The 19,862-nt window shown below is 44.8% G+C and overlaps 1 protein-coding gene across 2 annotated transcripts in view; it reads right to left on the minus strand.

The window, feature by feature from the left end:
- LOC138447758 (kinetochore protein Spc24-like) overlaps positions 1–19,862 on the minus strand; it is a 171,405-nt gene that overhangs the window by 98,599 nt on the left and 52,944 nt on the right. For both annotated transcript variants that reach the window (XM_069604079.1, XM_069604080.1), the window contains exon 3: positions 11,356–11,502. In XM_069604079.1, the coding sequence (XP_069460180.1) occupies positions 11,356–11,502 (147 nt within the window). The remainder of the gene's footprint in view (positions 1–11,355; positions 11,503–19,862) is intronic.

Here is a 19,862-nt window from a genome sequence, read left to right on the forward strand (position 1 = left end):
AGGGCATACTGTTATCGGTAGTTCCAACAAACGGGGAATAAACCAGAGTCTCTCGAATTAACAGATCTTTGAACTACCCTTATTTTGCCATTTGCGACATTCGTTCACCACAGTCCGGTTTCTTATCAGTTTTCCCCTCGACTCACCGGCTGTGATGAACTACTTGTCTCTTGAGTCAAGGACAGTACTACAGTATTTTCTGCTCATCAGTGTAGGCATGTACCATTGACATCTGCAGAAACCCACGCTGGCTATTGTTCGCAGTCTTACAATTCCTTCCACATAGGATTTGTGGGTCTGGATTGGAAAGGGCAAGGTTGCTTCTCTCCTTGGCAGCCTTTCGGTTCTCGCCGCCCTACTACTCCTCTTGAACTAACATGCTTGGATAGCTGTCTCATCGTGCGGTCTGCCTTGCTTGTGTGCTTTCGTGCTCCACCTTTCATCCCTGTGGGGAAGGGAAAGGGTCGTCGGGTGTATGCGATTCTGGTCAATTGCCTGACCCTTGTATTGGGACATGTCAGGTAAACCGCTCTATTGTTAGTCTGTTGTCTTTCGTGGTGTAACAAAGTGTTTGTGTTGGATAAGGGGCAGAGCGAGAGGTGGTGGAGGTAGAGCAGTGATAGACTGGGGAAAAGGTGCTATAAGAAGGGGGGTCCCGAGTCTCACCCATCCGTGTCCGGATTCCAATCCCCGAGGACACTCCCCATCCAGGTGATCCTCTCTCACATCGTCCACCCGCATTAACTGGATCCAATAGCGATGGCCGTGTCCATACCAACTAGATGACAGATCCCCGGGGACTAGTCAGGGAGATAGCTTCAGGTTTCTCACATACCCGTCCTCCATGCGATGTAGCCATCTTTGTTTCACAGGGGAAGTGGGAAAGAAAATCTACATTTCCCTGGTCTTTTCCTTTTTTTGGTCCACAGTGACACAATAGGGTTGTAGGTCTAGAAACTATTGCATGACCAGAGGGTTGGAGTCTTTGCCCTGGCTAATCCAAACTAGGGGTGAGTGAACTGTAACAAGCGTGAATTTTTGTCCGAATAGGTAGTATCTAAGATTGATAATGGCCCACTTGATGGTCAGGGCCTCTAGTTCTAACGGAGTAATTGTTTACACGTGAACAGCTTGCGACTAGTGAATAATATGTGGTGTTCCAATCATCATCGCAAACCTGGGACAGGACGGCTCCTAACACCGTAAGGGAGGCATCCATCTGTAATACAAACTCTTTATAGAAGTGGACTACCTTGAGCATTGGGTTCTGGCACAGAGTCTGTTTCAAGGTGTTGTAACATATCTCATCCTCGTCATTGGAATTAAGTTTCTACAGTTCGGCATTCTTATGTTTATCCGTCACCAGGCTGTTTTGTCCGAAATGTTGGGTGATAAACCTACGGTAATCTCCTATTAAACCAAGAAAAGCTCCAATATCTCTTTTGGTCTTGGGGGTTGGTGTATCGAAGACAGTTTTACTGTCTCAAGTTGGGGCTGTACATTCCCATTCCCTAAGAAGCAGCTAAAGCTATTTTATTGCTGACTGAGCCAATCTGCACTTAACTGGATTAGCAGTTAGGCCAGCGTTTCCGAGGACTTCCATGATGGTATAAAGATGGAAGAGATGGTCCTCCCAAGTCTTACTATATGTGACGATATCGTCAATATAAACTCTGCAGAAATAGAAGTAGGGTTGTAGGATTTGATAAGGTTCACAAGAAAGAGAGAAGTGTTCACAAATGATAAGTCAGGATGTGGTAGCCGGGGGTCTTCCTTCCCCACGTTTTGAGCTCGTGACAAGGCAGGACTCCTGAGCACAGCACACGCTCTAGCATTCCCAGCACGAGACAGGTCCGCTATCAGGACCTTCGGTAGTTAAGTCTCTTTTCTACAAGAAGTCTCTTGCCTCAGAGGACCCGATGTTTTCAAAATAATAAACAAAAGTTCCTTTCCCTTATATGTTGGGTGAAGACTTTCCACCTCTGAATCTCCCTCTTCCGGGCTCCGATCCCTTTGGAATAGCAGCCTCCCTCCATCAGGTTTAATACGGCTTTTCCTCAAAATAATTTCTCCTGTAGCATTCACAAATCGTCTTTTTAAACAGTTCACTGTGGACATCCCTCCGTCAGGTTCACTCTTGCCAATCACAGTTCTTTCCCTTTTCTCACTATCGGATTCATATCCCTTAGCTTTCGAATTATGTGCAGGGCAAAGACTTTCGACTGTACAAGGGGGTTTTGCTTGACCTCTGTATGACCACTCTGATCTTTTCCTTGTGGCTTTCCCAGGGCCTTCTGGTATTAGTAGTTTCAAACGGGGAATCAACTAGAGTCTCTCGAATGAACAGCCAAGGTGTGCCGGACCCCTCTGCAGCTTGTTTTCCCTTAATGTTAACAGTTCATTGAACTTGCCTGATTTTGCCATTTGTGACTTTCATTCAACACAGTTCAGTTTCTTAACGGTTTTCCCATCAATTCACCGACTGTGATGAACTGCTTGGCTCTTCTCGTCTCTGGAGACAAGGACAGTACCACGGTAGCCAGTGTCTCTCCCTCTTCTGCTTATCAGTGTAGGCGTGCTCCGTGTACAGTTGACATCTGCTGAAACACAGGCTATTGCTCGCGATTTTACGATTCTTTCCACAGAGGTTTCGCGGGTCTGGATTGGAAAGGGCAAGGTTGCATCTCTCCTTGTCACCCTCTCGGTTCTTGCCGCCTTTCTCCTCCTCTTGAACTGCCGTACTTGGATAGCAGTCTCGTTGTGCGGTCTGCATTGCTCGTTGTGTACTTTCATGCTCCACCTTTTATTCCTGTGGGGAAGGAAAAGGACCGTCATGTGTGCGATTCTGGTCAATTGCCTGACCCTTGTATTGGGACATGTCAGGTAAACCGCTCTAGTGTTAGTCCACTGTCTTTCGTGGTGTATGAAAGGGTTTGTGTCAGAAAAGGAGGGGGAGGGATGGCTGGGGAAAAGGTGTTGGGGGGGGGGAATACAGTGTCTCACCCATCGGTGTCCCACTTCCATCCCCGACGACCCCCCCACCCCCATCCAGGTGATCCTCCCTCACTGGTCCACCCCGAGGAACTGGATCCAATGGCCGTGTCCTGGCCACCTGGCTGACAGATCACTGGCGACTCGTCAGGGAGAAAGCTTCAGGTTACTCATTGTACTCCAGTGCTGCTCCAGCAATCCAGGTGAGAGCAACCCCCTCAGAGACCCTCCGGGCCTCAATCAGCCCAAAATCCACCTTTTTAGTGGGGCCCAGTTCCCTTGCCGCTCCTCTGTTACCTCCTAGCCCCAGCCTTCCCCATCTCCCGATCCCTCTTACGCCCGCCTCCCACTGCTCCCGATTGGCTGCCTCGCCTGGTCTTAGCGGTCCCTTCCTGGGCAGCCCTCTGCCTGTGCAGCCCTGCAGCTAAAGGCCCCAAGGCAAAGGGCAGCTCCTACAGAGGTGGCTCCAAGATGTGTCTGCAGGTGTCCGCAGAGGAAGCCAAGGAATCCAGCAGTCAACAGACACCAATAAAAACTGTAAGTGTGGCATGGGTGTGGTGTAGAGCAATTACTCTACACCAGAAAACCCCCGCCACTCTACCTTACCTACCCATAACAGACTGCCATAGACTTAACCCATGCATACTTAAAGATTTGTAAGCATCAGCCAGATTTTATACATGATTGTACACCACTCCTGATAGAACTCTGATAGAAATGTGATTGTCGGCATGCGCCGCACTTAGTTAGAATTCTTAGCTTTGGCCTGTCTCGCATCTAACTAGGGTTATAAATATTAGCATATGCCACATCTAGATTGAACTTGAATGTTAGCATGTGCCACACTTAGAATTAAGAACATTAGCCTGTGCCGCATCTGTACAGGATTGTGAGTGTTAGCATGCGCCATACTTGGACGAAACTGTAAATGTTAGCATGTGCCACAACTAGATGGAACTTGAATGTGAGCATATGCTACACTTAGAATTGAGAACACTAGCCTGCCCATTTCTAGATAATTAATGTGAAGGTTAGCAAGGGCCACACTTAGAAGGAATTATGTAGAGCGGCAAGTACTATGCCTGGACAGAACTGTGAATGTTAGCATATTAAATGTCATATAACCCACTAACCAATATAAGCTCAAACTCTCTGCATACTTATCTCACTAAAAAAAAACTCACAACCATCTCTCGCACAACAAGCTGCATGCACTTCACCACACTGCAACAACACATAAGCCGCACCAACAGCACACGCGGACTGACACCGATCCAATACTCACAACAAAGCTCAGCACCCGGTGTTTACCTAGTTGAAGCTGCCAACAGTACACCACTCCTCTCACTATCTTACTCCCTCTTCACCTTACTAACCCATCCCATCTTCTCCTTTACAAAATCCTCCAGAGCGCCTCGGGACCAATTCCATTGGTGACGGTGCACTATACAAGTACCTTTAACATAACGTAGTATGTAGAACCAACTTGGGACTGATGAAAGACAAATATGGTGGTTTGCAAGAGAGCTTGTACCTCTCCAACAGGTCTGGCAGAAGTGATGGCCAGCAGAATATCAGTCTTCCAGAACAGAAACATGAACACACAGTGAAGGGGCTAAAAAAGAGGACTCATCAAATTGGACAGAACTATGTAGGGGCTGGATATTTCACATGAGGGAACGCTATGAACATACCCTTTAGGAATTAAGTCTGTGAGACCACAAGGAAAGCCTGCCAGGCATCAGAGTGTATCGTGAGATAGTTGCCAGAAGTACCTTGATAGATGTGTGAGCCAGGCCCGCCTTTGCTATGTAGCAGGTATGGCAGGATGAGGGGCGCCATTATGCAAAGAAGAGACATCCCAACCTCAACAGACAGGTGGCAAAGGTCCGAGTAACAGATCTGCCTGGGCTAGCACAATGAAAGTATGGGAGGACAGGTCAAAGAGACACCCCTCCCCTGCATTCCCTCCTTGTGATGTCTATGACTCATCAGGGGATCCCTGCCACCAGGGCCCAGGTGGTGGGCGGACCACTGGCCGACAGATGGACCAAACGTACTGTATTAGGCTAGACCCTGGGAACCATTTGGAAAACCAGAACGCCATCTTAAGACATGACTCCATGTGCGCTGCAGCACGGCCCCCACCTTCAGAGAGTCCTCGTCTACCCTGTTGCCTCCGCTCCCTGGCAGATCCGCTGAAAGCCCGTTCCCACGACCAGTCGGACATGAGCTAGTGTTAGAGCAAACACTGTATCTTTCACCTTCTGCAGTGCATCATTATCCTCAGCGTGACACGGCAGCGGGGCTGGCCTGTAAAATAACTGTAAACCGTCCTCGATGAAACAAAAGTCTTAATCCCACACCAAGAAACTGCTAATACATACATACATACATATATTGCATTACAATGATATCCCTTCTGCACGACCTCCGTGTCAAAAATCTACGAACACTGTACGAACAAAAGAATGTGTCATTGTGTGACCCCCTGGTCACGACACTCAAACCCTCTCAGTATGCGTACACACTCAGGGCCCCTGGCCTCCTACTATTTGCTTCTCTAGGGATAATGTAAAGTGAGTGATACCAAGTCCTTATGACTACCCTGATGCTGCTAGAGTGCAAAGGAACACAAGCGCAACAGTATTGTGTGCTCATGTAAATTGCTTAAATGAGATACATAGAATGCCATCAAGTGCAAATGTACAAGTTTAATGTGTATCACTGCTGTCAACCATATTGTTGCTCCTGCGTGCTCCACCAACCCTAATGCTACCTCACGTATTGTGTTTACAATGTGATTCTAAAACTGCTAATATTGCAAATACTTACCCTATAGTGACTAATGGAGCTGTAGATCTAGTTAACGAATTCTGAAATGAATATGTACTGATGTAAATACTATAGATGTGTAACCCCTTAGCCATTTTTACATCATACGAATCCCTTCATCGTCAATACAATCCAATACGATTTGCAATCCAATACGATTTGCAGCTTGCGAGAAGGCTATCATCGCGGGCATATCCAAGGCCACCTCCCCTCCCTTCCCATTGAAGCCTGCCAGAGAAAGCAAAGGCCCGAGCTACACCGCCTCACCTCCCCCCAATTCGGCTGGAGCCGCTTCAAGCATTCATGATTCCCCCCCCGCAGCTCACATGGCCACAAACAGCCACCTGAATTATTTACAGCCCAGCAGCAAAATCCGGCCAAAACAAGAGGCCAGAGGTGCCCCCTCATAGGTCCCACGACCCACCAGTTCACCCCAGGTTAATGACGCTTGTAAAAGAAGACACCTAATATTGCACCATCATTGTGTAAAAGCATCCGTCATGACTTCTAACGAGACCCAAAGCTCGGACAGCTTACCCCATGCCCTGAGACCCGACCCCATGGCCTATGAAACCTAGTCAACAGGATATCAGCAACCCTGTACTGATGTATCGCCACAGCACCCCACCTAATGCGCATTCCTCCTGTGTTGTATTAACATGTAGAATAACCTATTGTAGGATTTACAGGGCAACTGACATTGCAGCATTGAATGAATGGGGACATTGCAGCATTGAATGAATGGGGTGTGCCTGGCCCTTAGGGCAGAAAGCCAAGGAAGACGTCCATCAATGACACTGATCACGCCTGACCGGACAGCGCCTCCCTAAATGAGCCCAGCTGACCTGCCCACCCCACGTTGGCACCCGGCGGTGTCCACCAACCACAAAGCGACGCATCACAGCTGCACATATAGTTAGCCAACGCCACCCATTCCCCCATGTACATGTGCCCCCTATAGTGTGTAGGTGCCTATGACACTTTTTGTAAATATAAACGCCTGTCTTCGCGATTGTCAAACAGAGCGCTCTCGGAGTTTGCAGAGTTCTTTGCATGCCCTATTTTGACTTCGATAAAGCTTCCCTTAAGCTCACCCGCACTTGGTCCTAGCCTTATTCCCATTCGTGGGAGAGTCCATTCTTGCCTCTCATTGCGGGGAGGGTCATGCTATCTGGGGACGCTTGCCTTCACTAGGTAGCAGGTATGGCAGGATGAGGGGCGCTGTTATGCAAAGAAGAGACATCCCATCAACAGACAGGTGGCAAAGGTCTGAGTAACAGATCTGCCTGGGCTAGCACAATGAAGATCATCTAGCAATGTTTGGGTGCAGTTAGCACTTGTAGAAGCAAAGCAATCTGAGGGAATGCATAGAGAAACAGGCCTTCCCTGGGAAAACGAGAAAGAATCCCCCTGACTTTGAGGGTACCTGCTGGCAAATCGGGTGCACTTTGCGTTGGCTGCCGTGGGGAATAGGTCAATTTGAGGGCAACTCAGCTTGAAGAAAAGTAAGAGGACTGGTGACTGAGGGGGGTCCCACTCATGGCAGGATTGCAGCTCCCTGCTGAGCGAATCTGCAATGGTATTGTGAATGACTGCCAGGTAAAACGAAATATGAAACATCTGAGCCACCGCCCAGTTCCACAGAGCTTGCGCCTCTTTGGATAGAATGGGAGAGCGGGTCCCGCCAGGTTTCCTGATGTAGAACATTAGAACATGGTGGTTGTGTTATCCATGAAGATGCGGACCACCTTGTCTTGAAGTTGGGGCCTAAATGACTTCAGAGCCTAGGACACTGCTTTGAGATGTCAGACTGTGGTGTGCAACTCGTTCTCCAAGTCCAGAGAGGATAGGAAATATCCACTGTTCGAGCACGTGCTGCAGCGAGACCATCCTGAAATTCTGGGACTTGAGAAACATCCATCCAACCCCTTTCCTTCCATCCATCCACCGCCTATCCATTGCATTTGTTAATTTGATCCGTTCCATCCGTTCTCTAAATTCAATATACATATATTTCGTCTATTCCATCTGTTTGCATTCATGAATTCTCTATACGTACCTTCCAATCATTCCACATGCATCAACGCCATCTGTTCAGTCCATTTTATCCACATGCGCCCATCCATTCCATCTATCCCTTGCATCAGTCCATTCTATCCACCATCCCATTCATCTATCCTTTCATCCATCCGTCTTTTCCAGCTATTCTATTTATTCATTCTGTTCGGTCTATTCCATCCATCCATTGTTCTATTCATCCATTCCATCTATCCTTTCCATCCATCCATGTGCCTTTTGCTGGGCTGAGGAATGCTGTTTGTTTTAGTGCGGTATGTGAGAGGTGTATTCGGAGGGTTAATTGTTAATAACAGGTTGGGTTGTTAGTGGCCATGGCTGATATTCAGCTTTTCTGGTTTATTAGTTGCATCTTCCCTTCTTCCCTGTGCCCTTTCTAGTTGCAGCAGTAAAGTCGCCTCTGGGTGTAAGCTTTGTGTGCTACTTTGTCTTTTGCCTGAATTCTGAGTGCAGTTCCCATTTCTGATTAGATGCCCGTTCCTAGCCAACAGAGTGCTCAGCGGGGAGTTCTTTAACTGATTCCCTTGGGGGGCGGGGGTTAAGTTCTAGTAGGGGCGTACATGGTGTTTGTTCTAGTTCCCTTTTGTTGCCCTTACCCGTGGCATGCCTGGGGGGTAACCCTCCCTTCCCATTTTCATCCCTGGGTTTTCCTTGGCCTACCTCCCTGGTCCTAGCCTTTCTGGCTTATAACCCTCTCTTTTCCGGGGCTCCATCTTGAACGGGTAGGTGGGGGGGTTTCTCTTTCCAGTACTATCCCTCAATCTTGTTTTTCTGGTTACTGCTCTTTTTTCGCAGGCTTCAGAAGGTGTGCAGACATCGTTCAGAGTTGAAGAGCCAGGTTTTCAGCAGTCTGCTGAATTTTGCATCATCCTCCACGGTTTGAATTCCCCCTCAAAGTTGAGTTCGATAGATTCTCGGCTAAGCAGGAAAATGCTGAGCCCAGTTTTTTCTTCCAGTACCATATGGGTTCAAGACGGATGTCGCTGCAGATCTCAGGGTTCCAATTGGTTTGTAGATGGAGAATTTATTTTGGATAAAGTCTGCTCCCTGGCTGTGTATTGCTCTGTGCGTTATGCACAGGGTTTTGAAGGAGATTCTTTTTGGCCGGGAGCCAATGTAGCATCCTGGAGGGCTGGTGTGAGGTGATCTCTTCTGCAAAGTTTGAGGAGGAGAGTGGCTGCCGCGTTTAGCATTCGTTGCAGTTTCCTCATTAGGTATTCTGGCATTCTGCGGTATATGGTGTTAGCATAATCAATCCTGGTCATGAGGGATATGATGGCCAGTGTTCCGTGCATGAAGGAGAAGCATGGTAGGATCTTTTTCGTTTGTAGGAGGAAGAAGCATTTCAAGATTATTGGATTCACTTGGGGTGCAAGTGTTAACTCGTTGTCCATGAGGATTCCAAAGTTTTTTTTACATCTTTGGATGGCATCGATTGGGTTCCCAGCTCCATTGCCCATAGTATGTGCTGGTCGTTCCTTCTGTCTTACTATTTTAATCAGGATTTCAGTTTTGTCAGGATGAAGTTTGAGTTAATGTTTATCCATTGGTAGAGCTACTTGAGACACTCTCCTAGGGTGCGATCCCTTCCTGTTATGTCCATGAATTTAGAGATAATTTGTGCATCGCCTGCATAATCAGATAGTTGTCCTTTCCGCAAGTAATAATTTGATCCAGAACAGTGCTGTGCCAGTGATCCCCATTTCTTTGATTCTTTATTATGATGTTGTGGTTGACTGTGAGAAAGACAGCAGAGAGATCGAGTAAATCAGTGCTGATTTGGTGTTAGAATCTGCATTCATTTTTAGGTCATCCCATATTGAGACTAGTGCTGTTTCAGTTCCTCTCAGATGTCTGATCCAATAGTTGGTTATTTTAAATGTTCTCCAGTAGTTCGTAGACATAGGTCTCTAGTATTTTTGCTGGGTATGGGATGTCAACGATTGGTCTGTAGTTTGAGAGGTCTTCCACATTTCCCATTGTGTCCTTGAGTAGAGGTTTGATGTAGGCAGTTTTGAAAGCTCTCGGTGTTAAAAGGCATTGACAAGGCTTTGGTAATATTCCGCTGGTGTGTCCTGTGCGAGGATAGATTTATAGATTTATGTAGGGCAGGGGTCCATCAGAGAACCTGCCTTGTTGCACCTTTTTCTTCAACCTTAGTTTTCCTCTCAACATCTATTGGAAGCAGTACATTTTGTTAGCTAGCCCTGGGTATGGTGGTAGCTAGCGGGTTGTCTGGTCGATTGGTCTGCTTTGTATGATTCGGTGTATGCTGGTGATTGATCTTAAAAGGGTCTGCGAGATCATTGCATAGTTTTTGGGAGGGTGTCAGTAGGTTGTTGCAGCCCAGTGTGTTTGTCATCTCATTGATGTTGAATAATCCTTTGAGGTTTGGCATTTTTTTTGATCCACTCGTTTAGTATTTCTTTTTTGCTTTAAGAATTTCAGATTTGTATGCTCTGATTGGTAGTAGGTATGTTATTCTTTTTTCTTCGTCACGTTTGTTCCTCCATTCTTGTTCTAGTGTTCTGTTAATTCTTACACCGCAAGTGTAAGCTTTCAATCGGCATCACAGAGCTCTTAATACGGCTTGGAGAGAAGTTGTATCTACATGATCAACACATGGAATACAGCGGCGCAGTTTAAGGATATGATGCAAGGGAGGCTTTAGCTCACTAAATCTGGTTTTGCATCTTGTACGCAGACAGTATTTTTTGGGGTTTTCTGTGCAATGTACTCCCATTTCCTTCGATATTTTTCTGTGCCTACACTTGGGTACAGGACCACCACAATTATTGGCATGGATAAGGGTGCTATTTAGATGCTTTAACTAAGGTGTTTCTAATGAAGTTAATGAACTTAAATACCATCTACCTCTTCACAATTGGCGTATGCACAAATATATGGTGCCGCGTGATACTTTGTCCCCCAAGTATCATGCACTTGCAATAAGTGACCATATCAACATAGGTCTTTGTTTTATAATGGGAGAAGTGTAGATATTTAAGTTTGCTGCTTGTGATCTCACATGGAGAATTAAAATTACCTGCTCCTGCTGCAACCGTTTACCATTTAGGAGCAGTTATTTCCACATATTTTATTGATATTTTAGGTAAATAGCCAATTTATTCTATGGCGAGGTTGATACTATTAGTGGAGGGATTCCATTTTTTTCAGTACATTAATGGATGAAAAATCCTAATAAAGTGATGATTTTTAAAAAGCAGGCAAGATTACAAAAAAACTGAGAACGTCCAACATGGTGTGAAATACAGAAATTAAGGTTATCAATAGCGTCGTATCCTTTGGGAAACGTTCTTTCAGTTAAAGCTACAGTAAGGTTAGCTACCCAAGAGCACAAGAGAACAGAACAGCCACGGACAGTGTCTGCAAACGGGTTAGCTCTCAGTGTTGGACGTGCTGCATAGAAGCCTAATTTGCTTAATAAAGGATATTTGATGTCCGTCTGTAGGCTGGCGTTCTGCTCGCCCACCTCGTGCAATTCCTGCTCAATTTTGCAAAGTTGAGACATGCACTGCTGCTTCTCGTCGGCACAGTCCAGTAATTTCTGGGCAGCTTCTTTTTCCAAATTTAACAGATCTGAAAGTAAAACAAAAAAAGTGCATCAAACACTAATCTCTCCCACACAAAATGATACACAACCACATGTAGGTGTGCCCCAGACTTTGTCTTCAAATCATGCTTAGATTGTTCAAGCTTCAGGTACATGGGTACTAGTCTAACCGTTCTGCCGCCTCTACAGCTTGAAGGTTTTATTTATATGGGGTTTGACAGAGTTTTTCCATGGATGTAAATCAAGCATGCCCACCAATGTCTTCTAAAGTAATCAGACGCATTGAAGATCCTCTTCAGTTAAGGAAGACAGTTCAAATCCCTTTACCCTCATGGGAGTGCATAGGCTATAGGAATTCGCCAGTGGTAGGAGACTGCTTCGGTGGCGACTGTGCTTTAGAAACCACACAGCATGTGCAACGGACATGCCATTTAATAAGGAATTGGCAATCCACATTTCCCCCACCAATCATCATTACAGCTGCTCCGCACCAAATAGCGACATATTCAAACTATTTTTTCATGGAGCTTCACTTTCAAAGCACCACTCACTGCTTCCTGCAGGCGTTCACCATTACATTTCAAATCACTTCTCATAGCATGTGTTCACCATGGCTATCTTGTGGTAATGTTATTTGAGATTAAATCTTAACGTCAAATGCCCTGGTGGCATTAGACCAGAGCAAAAAGTGCTCCACACAACCACATGCTGCCATGGAAATATAAAACACGCATTAGCCTCCAATAAATATTGCAACATTCTTTCTGCGGGTCCACATTATTACCCACTTGTGTCTTGTTCATAATGCTTCTATTTGACAGGTCCCTTGCCAAATTTTTTTTATATAACTACTATATGGTGCCTCTGCTACATTAAGTAAAGTGTTTCACATAATTTCTTTTATCGATGGACCTTGTAGTTTGTCGTAGGGAGGCTCGTTTGCATCCATAAAAGTTTCACCATTTTCAACAATGGAAGATATTGCTCACCGTCTTGGTTGCATTAATCCTAATATCCTCCTGCTAATTTGTTATGTTACAACAGTGATCTACTGAGGTTTACTAACTTAAATACGTGTTAGCCATTTTTCTCACAGAGCCCTCTTGAATTGTTACTTTAACAAACCGTTTAATTACCAGTGTAACTCAATTTGTAACTGGATTCGAATTTACATATTTTGAACATCCAATACCCCTTTAATCTATATTTTTATTTTTTAAAACGGTCTGTTCTGTGGAGTCTTTCCCTGCTCATTTTATCTACTAAGCACATTTGAAAGTTTAAATGGCAGGGCTTCAACTGGCAGAGCTTCATGTTTGAAACAGAATACAAGGATGAAGAAACGGAATTCACAGGCAAGAACATAGAGGAAGACACTGACCCAGGAGTTGTCTTTGGATTCTAAACCAATTCAACTGGAAGATGTCCCTATGTGGCATCAATGCAATCATTGTAAAGAAGCCCTCATTAGAAGAATATGCGTGTTGCCATGACAATTCAACCTCTAGGACCTATCAGAAGAGGACCCTCTTCTACAGTGTGTAACACAGAATAGTGATCTTAGCCAGCGTCCTCTTGAATGCGGATGGCCATCATGCACAAACGTCAAGGTGCGGTTCATCTGTGTGTTCAAACTATTGAGCGAGTATAGGAAAACGTTTTTTGTGGCAAGGATTCATTGTAAAATGTATAGAGATAGCTTGTATGGAAACTGCCATTGAGGGGATTTTAGAATTCATTGCTCTCCTCTCAAAGTTAAATTGCTATTTGCTCACTTTCCCTTCATCGACCATTTAACTACTAGGGGTGAAGCGTAGGCATCAGCACTACATCTCCCACCCGACTGCTTGAGGCGCTCCACTTGCATGCCACGGCCAAGGCCAGCAGGGCTTACAAGATTTGCTGTCGTTTGGTTGAAGAGTAGGAAGCGGTTCCAGTGAACATTTTCATTGTGTTCCGTTTTGCTTCACCTGGTAGAAGTATGGCCGCATATAGGTTCAGCTACAGTGGTAAGGCTATACATGATTTGAATATGGACTGTGACCTGCTAACTTCGCTAATTGTACGCAACTCAGAGAATCTCTAACAAATGATTCAAAATTATGCAGTTTGACTGATTTTTAAACTCTTTAAATCCACTTGTGCCCATTTACAGCTCTACTGGTTACCAGTTGAACAACGTATCACTTAAGCGCCTCTCGTTTTATTTATAAGTGTACTCCGGAACTGTCTCGACCATATTCATGCACAAAATCTGCCCATAAATTCATACAAGAGAACTTTCTATCCTCAGTGAAGTAATCGATTGTTGGGTCACTTCAGTTTGCATGGCGACAGACGATTCTCTGTGTTAGGTCCAAACTGTGGAACTAAGTTCCGCAGAACATTCGGAACCCAAACTCTTTTTGGGAAAAAGTTATTTTTCAATAGTAATTCCTGTGTTTGAGCTTAATTTAAGTATATCTGCACCCAGATGCTAGTCCCTGCAATGTTCCGTACTTGTTTTGGATATGTGCAGAACAAATTAACAAAAATACAAAAAAGATAAGTTATTGCAATGTTTGCAGAACATCAGCATTACAAACAGGAGTACTTTGTCCCTGCCCGACCCGAGGGCACTAGTAGCTGCGTTTTCTTTATCCAGTCACACGCATTTATACTCGTACTGTAATATGAATATTTCTTTACTACATGTCCAATAGCTGCCTTAATTTTTGATATTAAGGTCAAACTATAGTTTACTATTACACTTTAGTGACTGTAATGGTGTCGCCACACTTGCTATGATGCGTTTACTGATTGATCAATGAAATAATACCAAAAATGTACACAAAGTGGATTAAAATATAAATATGTAACATCAACTGCAGTGTCTAAACATTCCAATTTGTTAGAACAACAATTTTAGACCGAAAATAAGAAATACCAATGTTAAACTTTTTCCCTATAACCATCTTTTTCATGTTCTTCGTCGGGCCTCCCAGAGCATGATGCCCGTCTTTTGGATTGCATTTATTTATTTGTGGTCTATGCCTGGGTAGCCTGTAATTTATATTTAAGTGTCCCATAAAACTTCAAGGAGTGTACAAAGTACTGCTCTCACTAGAACAATTTAAATTCCATCAACAAATGTTACCTTTTAGTGGCCTATCGAGTGAATATATGGTGGAGTCACGAAAGACTAGGAATCAAAATGCATCGAGTTATACCAGCAGGCGTTCTACTTAGCATCAGGGAAGAATTTTAAAAGTTGGACAGGTCAATAAGTCAGGTGCATCCAAGATGTTAAAGGAGCGTTAAATGTTTAATTTTTGTATTCATAATATTTTGGTAAACAAATAATACACTACCATATTTTCATTTTCACCTCGGAGTCATGGCTATTGAAGTAGTTCATATGTTTCCATGGTTCTAGGATCACCCTTGTTCTTTAAACTGGACTCAAAGATGAAAAACGTTCATAGCAACCAATTGATAGGGAGCCATTTAATAATGTTACATATGTGCGAAGAACCTATGGCACGAAGAGGCAATTTCCAATAGAATTTTGAACTAGTATGTATACTGTAACGAAACAGAAGAAAAAGATGCACCCTTGATCTCCAAATGTGATCACACCCTATTCTGTCATTTGTTTTTAGAGACAACCACAAGGGCAAAATAAACAAAAAAAGTGTATGTGCGATTACTTGTGTGATGTTTGGATTTTAAAAATATGATCTACTCTGCTGATCTTTTCACAATTGGCCCATAACTACTTTAATTTTACAGATCTGGTACTAGCACACATTCGACGGGCTGCTTTTCCTCTACAGTAGTAGATTTGGATCTGATCATAGATATGGTCTCAGGACATCAAAATAATATGCATTATGCAGACCTTTCCACTGAAGCAATGCAATACTGTGGTAGGTTGGTGCGAGACAGTATCAAACTTCATTTAAAAAAAAACCAAAATTACTTTCAATGGAATATAAAAGCAGTACAAGCATTTCCATTTGGCGTGTTATCAAACGATGTACGCACCAAGCAGCTCATACCAAAATGAAAGTATATTTAAAATTGACAATGAAATGTAATTTCAAGCAAGAAATTCAAATTAATGAGGTTTGGGAGACAAACATCATTGTTAAGTAGCAAAAAATGCGGGTTGCGTCACCGTTATGCTTGAGATAAAACATGGCGCTGGTGCGCAGTGAATTCTGGGAGCGCTCGGAGCCATGATGGATATTTACTTCATGCCGCAGTGAAAAGCTGCACGCATTTTGCTGAGAGTTAGATTCACGGTGCTGAAGAAAACATGCTTTCGAAACCTGATATGTAGTCGAGGACATTTCTGCTGGGAATTCTAACTTTGTTATGTCTTGTTATGAGCTATGGGACTGTTTTTCGTGGTGCTTGTTTTTAGAGGAGGGAGGCACTTTGCTCCTTGAGGGTACTGTCGGTTGACCCAGCTGGCAACGAACGGCTGCTCATCAATGCGCAAGTGTGCTGCCAGAAGGTTCGAGAAATCGCCACCCCTTTTTGAAGTGTGCATATATGCGGAACCCCTGAGCGGTCAGGTGTGACTTCAGCCGGAGGAGGACGCTTTCGTCCGGCATACCTGTGGGATGTTGTGCTCTCGGCCTGGCTGTTATCGGGGTCTTCCAGCCGCTTCTGGCGAGATGAGGAATCCAGTTACGCTCACGGTGATGTATTTCCTTTTGAATTCTTTGCTTCTTCTGTGATTTATTTCTGTTTCTTCTGTGATTTATTTCTATGTTATCACTGGTTGATTCTAAGCTTTGAATAAATAGCCGTATAAGTGCTCATTATTTTCTAAGAGTGCGTGGTTGAAAGTTATTGTGTCTTACTGCGTTCAAAGTATAGGCTCTGTAATTGCATTGGTGATTTATGATTTTCCGTGCACTCTGGAAGAGCAATACATTTTTGGCGTCACGAACAGGAGATTTGTGATGAATTGTTCCAAATATTCAAGAATCTGTTTGAACGTGGATAGGCTTCGGTTACCTTGCAAGCGAAAGTGATTTGGCAGTGAGTGTTGAACTGTGTTAAGCTGTTTTTTTTGTCCTCTTTCTTTGCCGGTGTGTGCGTGCTTGTGGGAGTGATTACAGTGTGGAAAGAAAGAAATAAAAAAAATATAGAAATTAAGAGGTTTTGTTTTGTTTGCAATAATGAGTAGTTTGTTCAGGAAAAAGAGCGTTACCGCTGAATGTTCTGATGTTATCATTCCAGGCTGGACTAAGAGTCCATATGATAAATTGGCCCAGGCGTGGGCATGCGGGGCAGGGCTAAGTGAAACATGGGATCAGGGATTGGGAGATGCTGATTCGTCTGATGTAATGGTATACTTGCAGCAAGTTCCAGTGGAACCTGGCAGAGAATGCGCTGCATTAGGTAGGCAAGGTTGGGTTCTTTTGCATGCTTATAGGAAAATACATCAAAGGAAGGTGGAAATGAAAAATGAGGTTTTGCGATTAGAAAGAGAGCTGGCTGCGGAAAGGCAGACTGCGTTAATGCAGCAGATTCAAATGAAACTTTTTAAAGATAAGGCGGACATATATCAGGCTGTGGCCGAGAGGGCAGCAGTCAGAGTAGCCCGGTATAAGTATAGGAAAAGAAGGGGAGGGGGGTCAACAAAAGAAAGGTGGCAGCTGTAATCGCTACCGCCGGTGTGGACTGGCATCCGGATAAGTGGGATGGTGATATTTATGACTCAACCTGTCTAGAGAGTAGTTCCGCAAATGAGTCCGACCCCAAAATGGAAGTGAAGCAGAAAACAGTGGTGGCTAAAATCGTTAGAAGACGGCGAGCCGGACCCCACCCACAGAATCCTGCAGGCGGAGTGGTGGATTTAACCACGCTGGAGGATTACACACAGCAGGATGTTGGGGAAATTACCCGTTTGAGGCAAAAAACAGGGGAACCTTTATTGACATGGATGTGAGATTGCTAGATGGGGGCGCTGCAGGGTTGTTGGTAGATTCCACGGACTCACCGCGTTTTCTACCCTTGTCAACTGACACCAATGTACAGGAGGTAAGGGCAGGGCCGCCCCCTGATGACAATGGTCAAGATGCACAGGTGTCTTTGTTGCACCTAGCAGCCCAAGCATGTAACCGTAAATACCCCATTACCACAGATTGGCCTAGTGAAGAAACAAAGTGGTATACTTTGAGAGGCAATTCAAAATGTCAGAGAGCATGATATGAAAGAGGCAATTCACGTAGATGCTCCAGGACACATGGGGGCCGTGCCGCTCTCAGTTTCAACTCAAACATGGTGATTAGAACTGCGCCACCCGCATACAAAAGTGTCATTATGACTGCTCGTAGGTATGACGGGCAAACCCACTGATGAGGTAGTGGATGCCATTCGGCAACTTGCAGATTTAGGGGAGTGGGACAAGAGTGATGACACGCCACGGGAGAGAGAGGGGCGTAGTGAGAGAAGAACTGAAGGCAGGAGTCAAGATAGTAGATGCATCTGAGTGTCCCGAAAGGACATGTTTCTGGCTTTGTTAAAAGATAGTGTGCCACATGAAGAAATTGATGGCATTGAAACCAGAGTAATGTATGAATTATACAAAAAAAGGGGACTTGCAGCTAAATAGCGCTATAAACAGGTTAAGAAACAGGTAGTAACCAAGCCACAGGGGGACACCTCACCTTCCGCTCCTCCTGAGGAAGAACAAGAAGAAGGGTCTATGGGGACACCTCCCCGTACCAGCCAACATGCGCTGATTTCAGAAAGGTGGTGAGTGCAATGCTAGAGGCGGAGTCAAGTCACACTCATTCGAAATTTGACTAGAGCTACGGCCAAGCTCCGGCAGCGTCTGCTCGCATAAATGTTGATAGGCGGCCCCATGTTGATAAGATTTTTTGGGGGCCAGGAAATACACAAGAGGTGTGAGCATTGATAGACACCGGGGCGGAGGCCTCTCTGATTCATGGCAATCCAGCACGATTTAAAGGCAAACAATTTACTATTACAGGTCTCGGGGGAAAGGAGACCCCCGCAGTACAAACGAAAGTGGAGATGAAAATAGGCAATTTGAACGGCAGAAATACCAAGTGTTGATTGTCCGGATACCCGAATATATAATTGGCTTTGACATGCTGGAAGGGTGGACTTTGGGACTTGGAGGTAAAAAGTACCAGTTTGGGGTGAGTGAATTGATCTGTACACCCATTACCGTAGGCAAATTGAAGATGACCACCGGTGCAAGTGCCTGTGGCAACAAAGCGGGTAGCAATGAAGCAATACTGCATTCCTGGGGGGCACAAGGACATTTCAGACACCATCAAAGAGTATGTGGAGGCTGGTGTGTTACGCCCTATCACCACCGCATGGAACAATCCTGTCTGGTCTATTAAAAAGGGGGATGGGTCGTGGGGGATGACGGTGGATTACCGTGAGTTGAATAAACACACTCCTCCCTTAGTGCCCGCGGTCTCCGATGCCATTACCTTGATTGAGAATGTCCAAAAGTTTGAGGGGACTTGGTATGCAGTGATCGATTTAGCCAATGCATTTTTCTCTGTGCCAATTGCTGAAGAGTGTCAAGAGCAGTTTGCATTTTCTTGGAGTGGGCGTCAGTACAGCTTTACAAGGTTATCTATGGGGTACATACATAGCCCGACTGTCACCGGCTGGTGGCAGAGCACTTAGACAAGATACTGTGTAAACCTGACATACAAATCTCTCATTACATTCATGATATTTAGATTCAGGGCAAGGATGAGCACAGTGTGCAAAGTCAGTTAGATGTCATTATGGAAGGATTGAAGAAGAAAGGGTGGGAGATTAACCCAAATAAAATTCAAGGCCCAGCTGAAACAGTGATATTCCTAGGGATTGGCATCGAGAAATGGTGCCAAGAGCCTGACAGAGAATACTTGAATTCACCACTCCAATGAACAAAAAGCAAGCTCAGCAGTTTATAGGGCTGTTCGGGTTTTGGAGACAGCACATTCCCCATTGAGGGCAGATATTGGACCCCCTCTACAAGTTGACACGCAAGAAATATGGGTTTCAGTGGGGGGAAGAGCAGCAGAAAGCATTTGAGTTGGCGAAAGACACTGTGCAGCAGGTGCTTGATTTATGTCCATTGAAGGAAGGCGAAGTGGAACTGAATGTGTCTGTACAAGACAATTATGCTAACTGGAGTGTGTGGCAGAAACAGGACAGGAAATGTGTGCCATTGGGGTTTTGGAGTCGTAAGGATCCCGATGCTGGCAACTCATACACTCCGTTTGAGAAGCAGTTGCTGGCATGTTATTGGGCCCTTGTCGATACCGAGCAAATGACGGTGGGCCATGATGTATGGATGAGGCCAGAAATACCAATCATGCAATGGGTACTGAGCTCTCCTAAAACACATAGA

Source organism: Ambystoma mexicanum, chromosome 3q (genome assembly GCF_040938575.1).
Source record: "Ambystoma mexicanum isolate Mex_15411 chromosome 3q, UKY_AmexF1_1, whole genome shotgun sequence".
NCBI classification, from domain to species: Eukaryota; Metazoa; Chordata; class Amphibia; order Caudata; family Ambystomatidae; genus Ambystoma; species Ambystoma mexicanum.